This window comes from Tachysurus vachellii, chromosome 18 (assembly GCF_030014155.1).
Source record: "Tachysurus vachellii isolate PV-2020 chromosome 18, HZAU_Pvac_v1, whole genome shotgun sequence".
NCBI classification, from domain to species: Eukaryota; Metazoa; Chordata; class Actinopteri; order Siluriformes; family Bagridae; genus Tachysurus; species Tachysurus vachellii.
The window spans coordinates 20,214,648-20,227,015 of record NC_083477.1 but is presented as its reverse complement, the minus strand read 5'-3'; the positions used below and the strand labels follow the sequence as shown (position 1 = coordinate 20,227,015).

Sequence of the window (12,368 nt, the reverse complement as noted above, 5' to 3'; positions counted from 1 at the left end):
CATTTTGTGGAAAGACAGCGTAGAGAGGATACACACACACACACACACACGGCGCGTCTTTATTAAACATTTACACAATTCCCGCTTGTTCGGACGGTTTAATACAGTTAACGAAGGGTAGTTTATTTTAATCGAAGCTGTTAGATTTAACAGATTCAGCGCTAGCGAGTTAGTTTTGTCAGATTAACGTTCATCGGTTAGCTTAGCTTTAGCATACTCGCCTCCGCATTGCTGGGCTAGCAAGCACAAAGCTAAGCTAAGCTAAGCTAGCACAGACACTGCATTTAGCTAACCGGCTAAATCTGTTCTTTTTCAACGACAGAGACAGAATGGCGTTGAAACGAATTCACAAGGTAATTTGTTTCATTTTGTATGTTTTTGTTATCCTAACTAATGTAAACTGCTAGTGACCGATTGATGACATTGTCTACATTTAGCTGCTTCACTCACCAAGCTTAGCCTTATAGCTTGAACCGACTAGGCTGTCGTGTCTTAGCTAGTATGTTAGTTATCAATACAGATTACAATTAATCTCTCCAATTTGTACAGCACTTTATTCAGCATCAGTACCATCATACTTTATGTTTAAATCGATTAAAAATATAGTTGTTTTCTCACTGAACTGTTATTTATTTATTTATTTATTTATTTATTTATTTATTAGCCAGAATTTGTTAGCTGGTTTCCAAAGCAATAGATTGAGTATAGTGTGTGTATGTGTGTGTATATATATATATATATATATATATATATATATATATATATATATATATATATATCACACACACATATATATATATATATATATATATATATATATGTATATTTCTTGTTAGAAATAATTATAAACTGATTATATTTTAAAATGATTTCAAGTTTGTTTTCATTACGTTTTAATATAAAGTTATATTTTGTTATATATATATATATATATATATATATATATATATATATATATATATATATATTCTATATATGCATATTATATTATATTAATATGCATATTATGTCATATATGGTTGAAAAAACAAGTATTAAAGTGTAAATATGTTTGATTTTATAGAATTATTTTTTGAATATATATTATGTAGGGAATGGTTTTATAACAAATTATAAAAATAAATGTTGAGTATTTTACAGTTTGAAATTTATGTATTTATTTTGCGTCACAGTTATCTAGGCTATTTTTATTTATTTATATTTAAAGTTATACTTTTATACAGGCTATTTTTTTTTTTTATTACTGCTGTACTTTGTTAGTTAAGTTAAATTGAGAAGAAAATCTGATTTTGTTTTTTTTTTAGTTATTCACTAATGTTATAATAAATAATTCTCTTGTCATTATCATAGAAAAGGTCCGTGGTTGTTTAGAACACAGCGGCGTTTGTAGCAGATTATGGGATCTCAGATGAGGATGGAGATTTTGTTAATTTGACCACTAATAAGGAACCGTAGTTTGTCTAAGCACAGTTAAAGGCTCTAATCTGTGTGGTCAGGAGCTGCAGGTTATTTTGGTTTAGCGTTAATTCTAAACAGTTCGTGTAATGTTAATGTTTCTGTAGTAACAGCTCATGTAGAGGGACAATGCAACATATGGGGGACATAGAGATTAATAATAAAGGTATCTTAAAAAGTCAAGAAAGTCTTCAGGACAGGAGTTTATGCTTGCAGGTTTCTTGGTAAAATGAGAAGCAGAGTTTTGAGAGAGAGAGAGAGAGAGAGAGAGAGCTCTCAGGTGTTTTATAAAGTGTGCATTATTGTACATTAAACAGTAATATGGTTGTGGTATCAGTGGAATAGTGCACTCCGGTCCTCGTTACATAATATGCTTTTGTGAGATAATCATACAAATGTGAGTGCGTTTGTAAAACTGAACACTCTCCTACTTTCTCCATCTTAAACACAATCTTTTCCCGAATATCGCCCGGACCTTCTGAAAGTAGATTTGGGGACACTGATCAGCAAGAAAATTGTGAATGTACATTTCTTCATCCTTCTACTTGAGTGTTATGACTCAGTGGCACAACAGATGGAAATAACGTTTAATAAAGGACCGAATAGATGAATCCAAAGTGAAAAAAAAAAATGTTTTTGTCATACACACTACTTAGTTTTGCTTCTCAGGTGATAAGCAGGCCGTTTTTTTCCTCTCTGAAATACGCATGCTTAAAAATAGCTGTGTCTGGTAACGCTGTCCTATATTCCTGAGCTGTTTCAGGTCAGGCTTATGGAATATTATTTATTATTATTATTATTATTATTATTATTATTAATAATATTATTATAACCCCAAACTCTTGTTACAGGGCAAACTTTTCCATTGACACCTGGATGGTTTATTTACCTCTAAATAAATGGTTTATTTACTTTCTCCTTTGAAGACAATAAAGGAGTGCGTGAACTTTTACAACGTTCACTTGCTTGATAATACGAGAGAAATAAAATGAACAGATATTTCAGACGATCGCTCCATCATGTTGCACTTGGAGTAATTGTGTGTTCGAGTGATTAATACAACATGAGCATGTGATATATCAGAGTCTGTTAGTCTGGGTTTATGGTAACAGCCCCCCCCAACCCCACCCCGTTGTTGTTAGACTTTTTAACACTTCGTTAGGATCGTCATTGTGTTCGTTTATTCATTTATTTATTTCTTTTTTAGAGGAACTCGATGTTTTGTTTTGTGTTTAAACCATTTCAACCACAGAGACGCATCCTCTTCCTGCACCTTTCTTTTTCACACACATCATCACAGAGCCGGGTCTCGCCACCTTCGCGCACGCTTTCTCAGAAACGATTGCGGTAACTTCTGGGAAGAGGCAAACATGCCTACATGCTCACGCACACGCCTGCACGGTATCGCTCTGCTCGTAATCACACCTCCGAAGTAATTAACTCTCGACACGCGCCTGCCAGAAGTGAAGCGCTCGGGGTTTAACGTGTCGGGAAACATGCAAAATCTCAGGTTCTCTTCGGAAATTCAAAAGCTTTATCTGTGAAATCACAGCGTTTGTGTTTGAAGATTCCGCTCTAACTTGCTGCATATCAACAAATTCTCAGCTCTGATTGGGCAGAAGGTGTTGATTATTTTCTTAAAACAGCATAACCTGAAGTGATCTGTCGCTCATATATGATATTAAATGGATGTAAAATTTTTACAGTTGTCGTTCTCTGTTGGTGTGTGTGTGTGTGTGTGTGTAGGAGCTGACTGATCTGGGGCGGGATCCTCCAGCACAGTGTTCTGCAGGCCCGGTGGGTGATGACTGTGAGTTCCATTTCCTTCATTTTTAATGCAGCTACCTTTTATTAACAACCCAATTCAGTTGCTTTCGTCATGGCACCTTATATACTGCAAATTTGATGCAGTGGTCAAACAGCTAGAATCGTCAAATGTAACCGTGGTGCTGTGAGCAAAACAACAGTCACGTTATAATTAGGATTAACCATCTTTATATGTACATCATGTTGGTTGTGTGTGTGTGTGTGTTTGTGTGTTTGCTTGCAGTATTTCATTGGCAAGCCACAATTATGGGACCTGTAAGTATTCAAATCATCCACCTACTCCTGTAATGTAAAGTTTTTCTCATTTATGGTCATAGATAAGTACAGTGCGCGTGTGTGTGTGTGTTTGGCAGAACGACAGTCCATACCAGGGTGGTGTGTTTTTCTTGACCATTCATTTCCCTACAGATTACCCATTCAAGCCGCCTAAGGTACGTCGCCCACACGAGTTTCCTTTGTCTTTTCTTTTTTTTTCTCTCTTTCATTTCAATTCAGAAAGTCTCCAGCATATCTCGAACACCAGCCTTCAAAAGCTTTTCACGTGAACAGCAGTGACTCTCGGCCTACATCGCTTTCAGACTTTTATCCAGCCGTTTATACATTAATCCGTTTATTTTGTAAAGAACGGTAGCAGGAATTGTGCGTTATTTTAATCGTTCTGATGGTGCTTTATCAGAGAAGTCTTTTAAAAGATTCAGGAACGATTCAGGAAAGATTCCTTCACTCTCGTACACCGCCGTCGATCACCCGTGTTCCAGACGCAGCTATTTTGCATGCAGTGACTTCTATAAAAGGCCATAAAAGGTCAAGGACAGCTGGAAGCACGAAGAGATCGGTTTGTTTATTACAGATTCAACATGTAGAACCCAGTCAACGATTGCTTTTTTTTTTTTTTTTTTTTTTTTAGGCAGACGTTATTTACTAGCAGTCATACTTTCTACCTTCTCTTAATGTGAGCAGTCTGTCTGACAGAGAGGCAGTTTTTGCTGTACTGAAGCTTATGTGATCTTGCCTTCATGTCACCCCTGCAGGTTGCGTTCACCACAAGAATTTATCACCCAAACATTAACAGTAATGGCAGCATCTGTTTGGATATTCTAAGATCGCAGTGGTCACCAGCATTAACTATTTCTAAAGGTGAGACTTTGAGTCTTTTGTTGTGCATATAATTGTTCACGCACTCCATCGCGTTTGCTTTGAGTCACGTTTTAGTTCTGTTACCGTATGTGAATTTGTACCCGTTCTTCTTTTCTCCTCTCGTAGTTCTTTTGTCCATCTGCTCTCTGTTATGTGACCCGAACCCAGACGACCCGCTAGTGCCAGAGATAGCACGCATATATAAAACAGACAACGAAAAGTAAGTATCGAGCCGTTTGTGCCGTAAAATCAGTACATCGAACAAGATATTAACACAACGACTTCATCACAAGCATCATCATCATCATAAGGTGTATTGCGAGGCAGTACTGAATACTCAGTTCTGATCGATCGTTCAGATGAGCGCATAACTGAAGGTTTATAACAGCTGCAATTTGAAGCGATGAAGTACAAAGTTTCTGTGATAAGAGGAATAAAATGCTCAGTGGAACTAATATCAAAATTTTGAATGCATCTATCCAAAAAGTCAGCAGTTAATTTTTTTCTTTTTTTCATGCAAATTTACACCCCAGCAAAATTTTTCCTTTTAAATTAATTTAGATTATGGGCCTTTTCTCGCTTGTAATCGCACCTAGTCATCTAATTACATGACGGACACAAAGCCGTGATCATTAATAACGACACTTTTACATAAGGCCGCGTTAACAATTCTCTCCAGTTGTATATAAGACCTTCATAGACAAAAAGTCTGCTCTGTGATTGGTCTCAAGCTCTTGTTTATCAAGAGTGTGTGTGTACGATAAAATAATTCATCACAGTAATCATTAACACTACAAATAGTAATCAGGACCTCAGCTAGTGTCTGTGACGTGATCATGGAGCACTCTGGTAGATAGAGTTTTTTGGTTGTGGTATTAAATAGCGGGGTGCTGCTTTTTTTTTTTTTTTTTTTTTTTTTTTATTTAAATACCAGTTTGACCTTGATGATTTTGCAGTGTCTGTTGGCTGTAGCTCAGTTTGGTAGGATCTGTGCTAACCCAGCATGTAACGGTAAAAAGCAGTGCATTATCCATCATATGCACCAGTGCTAATCTCTCTCCCTCTCTTTCTCATTGTCTCTCGCTCCGTCTCTCTTCCCCCTACCCCACTTTTTTGCAGGTACAACAGAATAGCTCGGGAATGGACCCAAAAGTATGCCATGTGATAACCGAACAAACATCGCCCCAACAAATCTGCATTATAGCTGGAACAATGTTCTCCAACTGGCTCCTTCGATCGTCCCCTCCCTTCCCGTTCTTTCGGCGAATTGGCACTTTCTCCTGTCTCTCAGAGCAAAAAAATTTTTTTTTCTCACCCAAATGATTTCGGCCTTTTTCAAAATTCCATGTGCTGCAAACACGTCACTTTTTATTCTCCATTTAAAAAAACGAAAACAAAAAAAAAAACAGGCTGAGCGCTGAAGCATGTGTCAAGGACTCCAGCCCACAGATTTAAAGAAAGCAAATAAAGAGCGCTTTATTAACTCACGCCACACATTGGAGGTGCTATTCAGAAGAAATAAAGACATAAAACAGAAACAATGGTCCTTCATGAGCAGTCTGTTGCGTCGGCCTTCACGTTTTTATAAGCTTTTAAATAGCGATTCCAGTCTGTGAAATATAAGTATATAATTAGTCCACATACGATTACATGAACAGTTAAGATTAATATGAAACCTACTTCCTGCATGTTAACTGCGATTCGGTGGTGTGCTGAAAATGGCACGCGCGTGTGTCCACCTGTACGAGGAGTCTGAGGACTTGTTTTTGTTACTTCTGTATTTTTTTTTTATTTTGTCGTTTTTTTTAGACAGAGCTATTAGTTCATCTCTCTTCCAACTACACTGTTCGCTTGTTGCACTGATTTAAAGCTCTCGATGGACGACCGGTCAACTAATAGCTCTACTAGCTGTCCATTTTTGGTTTCTCAATAAAGTTGGTCAAACGTATCAGCCGTTCATAGCGTGTGCTGCATGTCTTGTGTTTTGAATTTTTCCAAACTTTCACAAAGGAGAAATTAAATTCATTCAGACCGTCCTCACTTACTTCAACACATTTTAGTTTGAACAAAGCATGTTTTTAGGTTTGGAAGTAACACAGAAAACTTTCACACATACTACACTGTTGCTATGGTAACCTATAAAGAGAAAACCCTCACTTGTGTATTTTGCCTCATTGAAGTTTAAAAGTATGTACGTTTGAAATAATAGTTTATTCGTACAGTCAGAGGAAAACAATCTCACTGTGTGAGGTAAACAGACCAACAAGTAGTGGAGGCATTTATTAATGAAGGACTTGCTTTTTTTATGGGATAATAGGAACATCTGCAAATCATGTTCCAGGTCTCGCTTACAGTATGTTCCCTCACCAGGTCACTTTCTTCTCTCTTGAAATTAATGACGAAATGCAGCTCATCGTTTTCTCGAGAACTCAGAAAGTGTAAGCGCTGCTGTACTGACCAAGACTTTGTCCATGTGCATGTAACACAATAAGGCACATAAGTTATTATATCATAAATTAGAAAAGCCTGTCAGGTTCTATCAGCCTTATGAGAGACAGGAGAGGAACTTGAAGCGTATGAAGTTTTGCATCCTTTTTATTTCTATATTTTCTCAAACTTGTGGCACAAAAAAAGCTGGGACACTAAAATTTCGGCAGCAGAACCTTTAGGTCCTGTAAGTTCCTCCACGAATGTTGTTTCTTTTATTTCATGCTCCACAAAACGGTCGTGTTCCACAAGCCGTTCCTGAATGGTATCAGACTCTTCACAGGTGCTGCTGTAATCAGATAATCAGCATTTTTGACTTCACCTCTCAATTTATATGCTTTTTTAATCTTTAAGCAGAAACGCTTTCAAAATTTAGGTTATGTAGTGATTCCTGCTGCGAGGTGGGATGCAGAGCCGGGAATGTGGTGGAAAAATAAGTGATCTATTATTTAAGTGAAAGCAAAGTTGAGGTGAAGGCAGTGCAGCTGGTGAAAGGTGAGCTGGTGCAGTGAAGTGTCTTTGGTGCAGGAATGGTGTGTCGAACCCAGGACTGGCGTCTGGCAGCTGGAGAGGTGGCAAAACCTCTGCGGAATCTGGGGAAACACCAAAATCATCAGAAGACTCAGGGGCCAGTGACACTTTCCAATAGCCTTTCGTCAGGCCCAGCATCGATATGTACAAGCCCTTCCCAACCATCCCAAGAGGTCATCTACCCTGGGAGGGGGTAACTGTCGAAATCCGAGACTTGAGCCTCCGGAAGTTGTTTACATACCTGAATGGTTCCGGCTGGCCCATGGGCTGCAGGGTTCCTCTATGATGCAGTCCTGAAGTATTCTCCCCACTTCCATTGCTGGCTGATTCACAAACTCTGTGAGATCCTAGTGCTGGTTTGATGCAAGATCGGCCCCCCTCTTCACCAGGGCACGCTCTTGTAGGAACTGTGTTGACACAGGCAGGGGCAGCCACAGTAAATTCTTCAGTAAATTTATATGATACATCTGTGTGTCTGCATGCTTACCCGGTTGCTGCAGGCAATAGTTCACATGGCCGATCTTCTCGAGGACCGTGTAGGGCCCCTGCAACTTTGGCAGGAATTTGCAGGCTGCATTGAGGAAGAGAAGCAGGACCTGGTCTCTGTTCCCAGACGATCTCTGTAGATGCAGACCTGCATATCCTAGACAACATTGACAACAGAAGGGAAATGCTTGCTCTATCCATGCCTCCCAGGCCACATCTAACAGCCCCCAAGGTCGCTGTTCAAACAGCAGCTCGAAGGGGGAGAAACCAGTTAATTCCTGCTAGATTTCTCAGACAGTGTACAGGATATAGGGCAGGAGGAGGTCCCAGTTCCGTCCCTTCTCTTCTACCACCCTCCAAATCATCTATTTTAGTGTCTGCTTGAACCACTCCACTAGTCCATCCATCTACGGGTGGTAGACAGACGTCCTGAGGTGTTTAACCTGCAACAACCGGCACAGATCTGGGAGGTGTACTTCGGAAGTTGGACCGCCTCGGGGTTGCAGGCGAAATAGTCGACGAGAATGAGAATGCTGAACCATCGACCTGTTGGAAAACAGATGACACAGGTTCTCCAGAATAGCATGTAGAGGGAATGTAGTAGCCCCTGGGGTGAGGTGGCACTCTTTAGCCGCACTGACTTTCATTCCACTCCACTATCTCCTGTGGGCTTAGAATATCTGGCTGGAGCCAGCAGCATGTGATTCTCAGGAGCTCTTTGAACAGGTAACCTAGGTTTAACTCTAGGGAACACCACCAGTGGTGAAAATTGCTCACCGCATTTAGGGGAGACCAGCTACAGCGAGTTAGGATCTCCTGTTGAACCCACTTGTAGTCGAGGGCCTCCTCCTCATCCAGGGCTTGATATACCAGTTGGGCTTCTCCCGGGAGTAGAGGGGCAATAAGGCTCACCCTTTCAGCCCCAACAGTCCATCAGGGTGAACATTCTGCATACCACTAATAGCCCCATGGAGTTCACATAGAGCTTCTTTAGCATTAGCCCTGAGGGGAATGCACACTCCGACAATGAAAACCGTGGTGAATTCCTGTGGTAGATAAAATGGCCTGCATCTAATAGTCACAAACTCCACTAACAATGAACAGTAGCTAGAAACAAGCAGTGAGTGTCAGGATTTCTGCTTGGACATTCTCTGCCAGAACATTAGGGGGCGTTCCGGCAGTGTTTTCTGTCACGTGTCTTGTCTTACTCACCTGTTTGTTATTGGGTTAATTATAATGTGTATTTATTTCCTCCGCATTGCGTTTAGCTTCGCGGAGTCCTCATTCATTTGTCGGCGTCAGTGTTTTGGTTTCTGTTATTGTGTATTTATTTTTTGTGTCTTTGTTAATAAAATCTGTTTATTTTGTATCCCTGCATTTTGGGTCTGCTTTTATCCCTGCGATTTCTGACAGAAGGCCACTTACAGACCCAGCAGGGTACTCCAAGCATACCTTTGGGAGCATCACTTCCTGGTTTTTCTGTGGGGGATGCCATATTACTTTTTGTCCACAGGGGAAGCCATGGGTCGGACTGGTTTGTTTTTATTTAATTTTTACCTCCTTTTTGTTTCGGTGGGTCTGCTTTTATCCCTGTGATTTCTGACACAGAGGTCTTGCACCATTCCTTGTTGATGTAAATACACACACCTTCAGCACGAGCCTTACCGCACAGAGCTGCATTTCTGTCGGCATTAAACGACATGAGCCTGTCTAGCTGAATGGCAGCATCTGGAACTCGAGCCACGTCTCTGTGAAAACAAAGACGCAGCAGTTTCTAAACTTTCGCCGTCTAGTGCTTTCAAGTCGTATGTAGTCCAGTTTATTGTCCAAGGAGAAAACATTTAAAAGTAGAATGAACGGGAGAGCCGGCCGGCTAGGGTTTGTTAGGCTAGTCCTGGTCTCCGAGGTAGTGAAGCCTTTCCAGCACATGTTTGGTTGTTGCACAATTTCTGTATTGTACTAACTGCCAGCTGTTATATACATAAACCCCGCTGTCTCTGATGTCCATGTATTAGGAATAGATGTAAGAACTGCTGTCACTTCAGAATTAATGGGGTGGAGAGTGCGTTGTGTAGCTTGTGTGCAGTGGTGTTTGTGCCGCTGTCACAGTTAAAGAGTTTGGTTAGAAACACAGGATATACAGTATGGCACACGGGATGTGCTCAGAATTTAACCTGTGTAAAGTTAAACGTGAACTCAATTGTTTTGCTCCTGTATATTATTATTATTATTATTATTATTATTTATTTATTTATTTATTTTTTACAAGACAAAGGGCAATACATTATTACAGGTGCGAAAAATTAAGCTGTGATTAGATGAGTAAATAAAAACATCTTACTCATGACAAATCAGCAGCAGTGAGTGGAGCTGGAGTAATAAAATCGTTTCTTTATTTCGGGAATTGCAGGGGAATGTCACACCTACTACACTGTTGCTATGGTAACCTATAGTTATGTAAGTAAGGAATAAATAAATAAAACACTGTTATTATGTGATGTGATGTGATGTGACCTTGACATGAAAGAGGTTGATGTCTCTGTCTGTCTGTCTGTCTGTATATCTCTCTCTCTCTCTCTCTCTCTCTCTCTCTCTCTCTCTCTCTCTCTCTGTCTATCTCTGTCTGTATTTTTCTGTCTCTCTCTCTCTCTCTCTCTCTCGCTCTCTCTCTCTGTATTTTTCTGTCTCTCTCTTTCTCTTTCTGTCTGTATCTCTCTCTGTCTCTCACTGTCTCTCTTGCTCCCCTGTCTCTCTCTGTCTGTCTGTCACTCGGTATTTCTCTCTCTCTCTCTCTCTCTCTCTGTATTTTTCTGTCTCTCTCTCTGTCTGTATCTCTCTCTCTCTCTCTTTCTCTCTGTCTCTCACTGTCTCTCTTGCTCCCCCATCTCTCTCTCTGTCTGTCACTCTCTGTATTTTTCTGTCTCTCTCTCTCTCTCTCTCTCTCTCTCTCTCTCTCTCTCTCTCTCTCTCTCTGTCTTTCTGTCTCTCTTTCTCTCTCTCTCTCTCTCTCTCTCTCTCTCTCTGTCTGTCTGTCACTCTCTGTATTTTTCTGTCTCTCTCTCTGTCTGTATCTCTCACTCTCTGTCTCTCACTGTCTCTCTCACTCCCCCATCTCTCTCTCTCTCTGTCTCTCTCTCTCTCTCTCTCTCTCTCTCTCTCTCTCTCTCTCTCTGTCTGTCTGTCACTCTCTGTATTTTTCTGTCTCTCTCTCTGTCTGTATCTCTCACTCTCTGTCTCTCACTGTCTCTCTCACTCCCCCATCTCTCTCTCTCTCTCTCTCTCTCTCTCTCTCTCTGTCTCTCTCTCTCTCTCTCTCTCTCTGTCTCTCTCACAGAAAAAGGAAAGGAAATACTTTACATCATAAGCACTGCTGACATCATTATTACATATTGTTTTACCACACAAAGTCTTCAGGGAGTTTTGCAGTTTCTGTGAAACATGACAAACTGCTTATTTTTGGGAGAAGAGAAGAAAGAATCTGGTCTGGGAATTTATAACTGATCTCGTTATATACGTATATATATATATATATATATATATTGTTATCTTTAAATATTTTAATCTTTTAAATCTTTAATCAATAAAGAAAAGCTTACTTGCACATTGTTGTGGTGTAACAGGACACACTTTTATAGGAAAGTAATCAACTATATGAAGGTTTGGACAACAATTAAAATATTTAGAGCTAATTATTTGAACAAACTGTGGAAAATATGAATTTATATGTAATAATAACTGTATTACATATTAATACCTACCTCACCCAGAGGTGTATTTGTAACATTTGTACACGGTATCCTGGGGATAAACTGAGTTGCAATAGCGGATGATGTCCACAAGGGGGCGGAGCTGACCGGTGGACTTGCGCTACGTCACGGGGAATTTCCAGCAAGGAAGTCAACTTTTTATACAAACATCGATTGTGGCACAAGCTGCTTATCAATGAAACGATATCGTCCTCATGTATAGACATTTATCCGCTTTTTAATCCGAAACGCAGTTTTTACAGTTTTATACACGAGTGGCTTTGTGTTAGTGACAGAGAAACGCTCACAGAGCTTTAACATGGCGCAGTAAATTATTTGTAACACTTTTAGGGCGCACTGGATAAACAGTTCATGTTCTTTCTGCATTCTGGACTGTTTTACGTCAAGGTAAGACTTTTACACGCTTTACACACGTCTCTGCTCTTCTTCTTAACGTCCTTTGTTTTTCTCTCTTATTCTCTCACTCTTATTCTGTTGTTCTTTGTGTCTTTTACATGTTTAATGTAACTTCCTACTAGTTACCGCTCAGTGTAGCCTTTTAGCTTTAGCGTTAGCTTTTAGCCTTTAGCTAACACGGTCAAGGTTTTAAAGGTGTTAATAATTCAGCGACCTTTGCAGAGTGAACATACTTAACACTCACTCAGAGTGAACACACTTAACACTCACTCAGAGTGAACA

General features: G+C 39.8%; 2 protein-coding genes across 2 annotated transcripts in view; both read left to right on the top strand.

Moving 5' to 3' along the window:
* ube2d2l (ubiquitin-conjugating enzyme E2D 2 (UBC4/5 homolog, yeast), like) lies at window positions 1-6,367 on the top strand. Its single transcript, XM_060893231.1, has 7 exons — window positions 1-353; window positions 3,202-3,265; window positions 3,506-3,537; window positions 3,636-3,713; window positions 4,314-4,419; window positions 4,546-4,639; window positions 5,539-6,367. Exons 1-7 carry the CDS (start codon window positions 330-332, stop codon window positions 5,582-5,584), a joined length of 444 nt encoding a protein of 147 aa, XP_060749214.1. The 5' UTR covers window positions 1-329; the 3' UTR covers window positions 5,585-6,367.
* A 5,439-nt stretch (window positions 6,368-11,806) lies between these two features.
* Window positions 11,807-12,368, top strand: part of nfkb1 (nuclear factor of kappa light polypeptide gene enhancer in B-cells 1) — a 29,631-nt gene continuing 29,069 nt past the window's right edge. Inside the window, exon 1 of the mRNA XM_060893230.1 lies at window positions 11,807-12,077. The gene's annotated coding sequence lies outside the window, so the exon portion shown is untranslated. The remainder of the gene's footprint in view (window positions 12,078-12,368) is intronic.

Excerpts from the sequence above, each read along its gene's own strand:
- ube2d2l (XM_060893231.1), top strand. The coding sequence starts at position 330 with ATGGCGTTGAAACGAATTCACAAG. Across the intron at positions 354-3,201 it reads CGTTGAAACGAATTCACAAG|GAGCTGACTGATCTGGGGCG; the intron begins GTAATTTGTTTC and ends GTGTGTGTGTAG. Across the intron at positions 4,420-4,545 it reads AGCATTAACTATTTCTAAAG|TTCTTTTGTCCATCTGCTCT; the intron begins GTGAGACTTTGA and ends CTCCTCTCGTAG.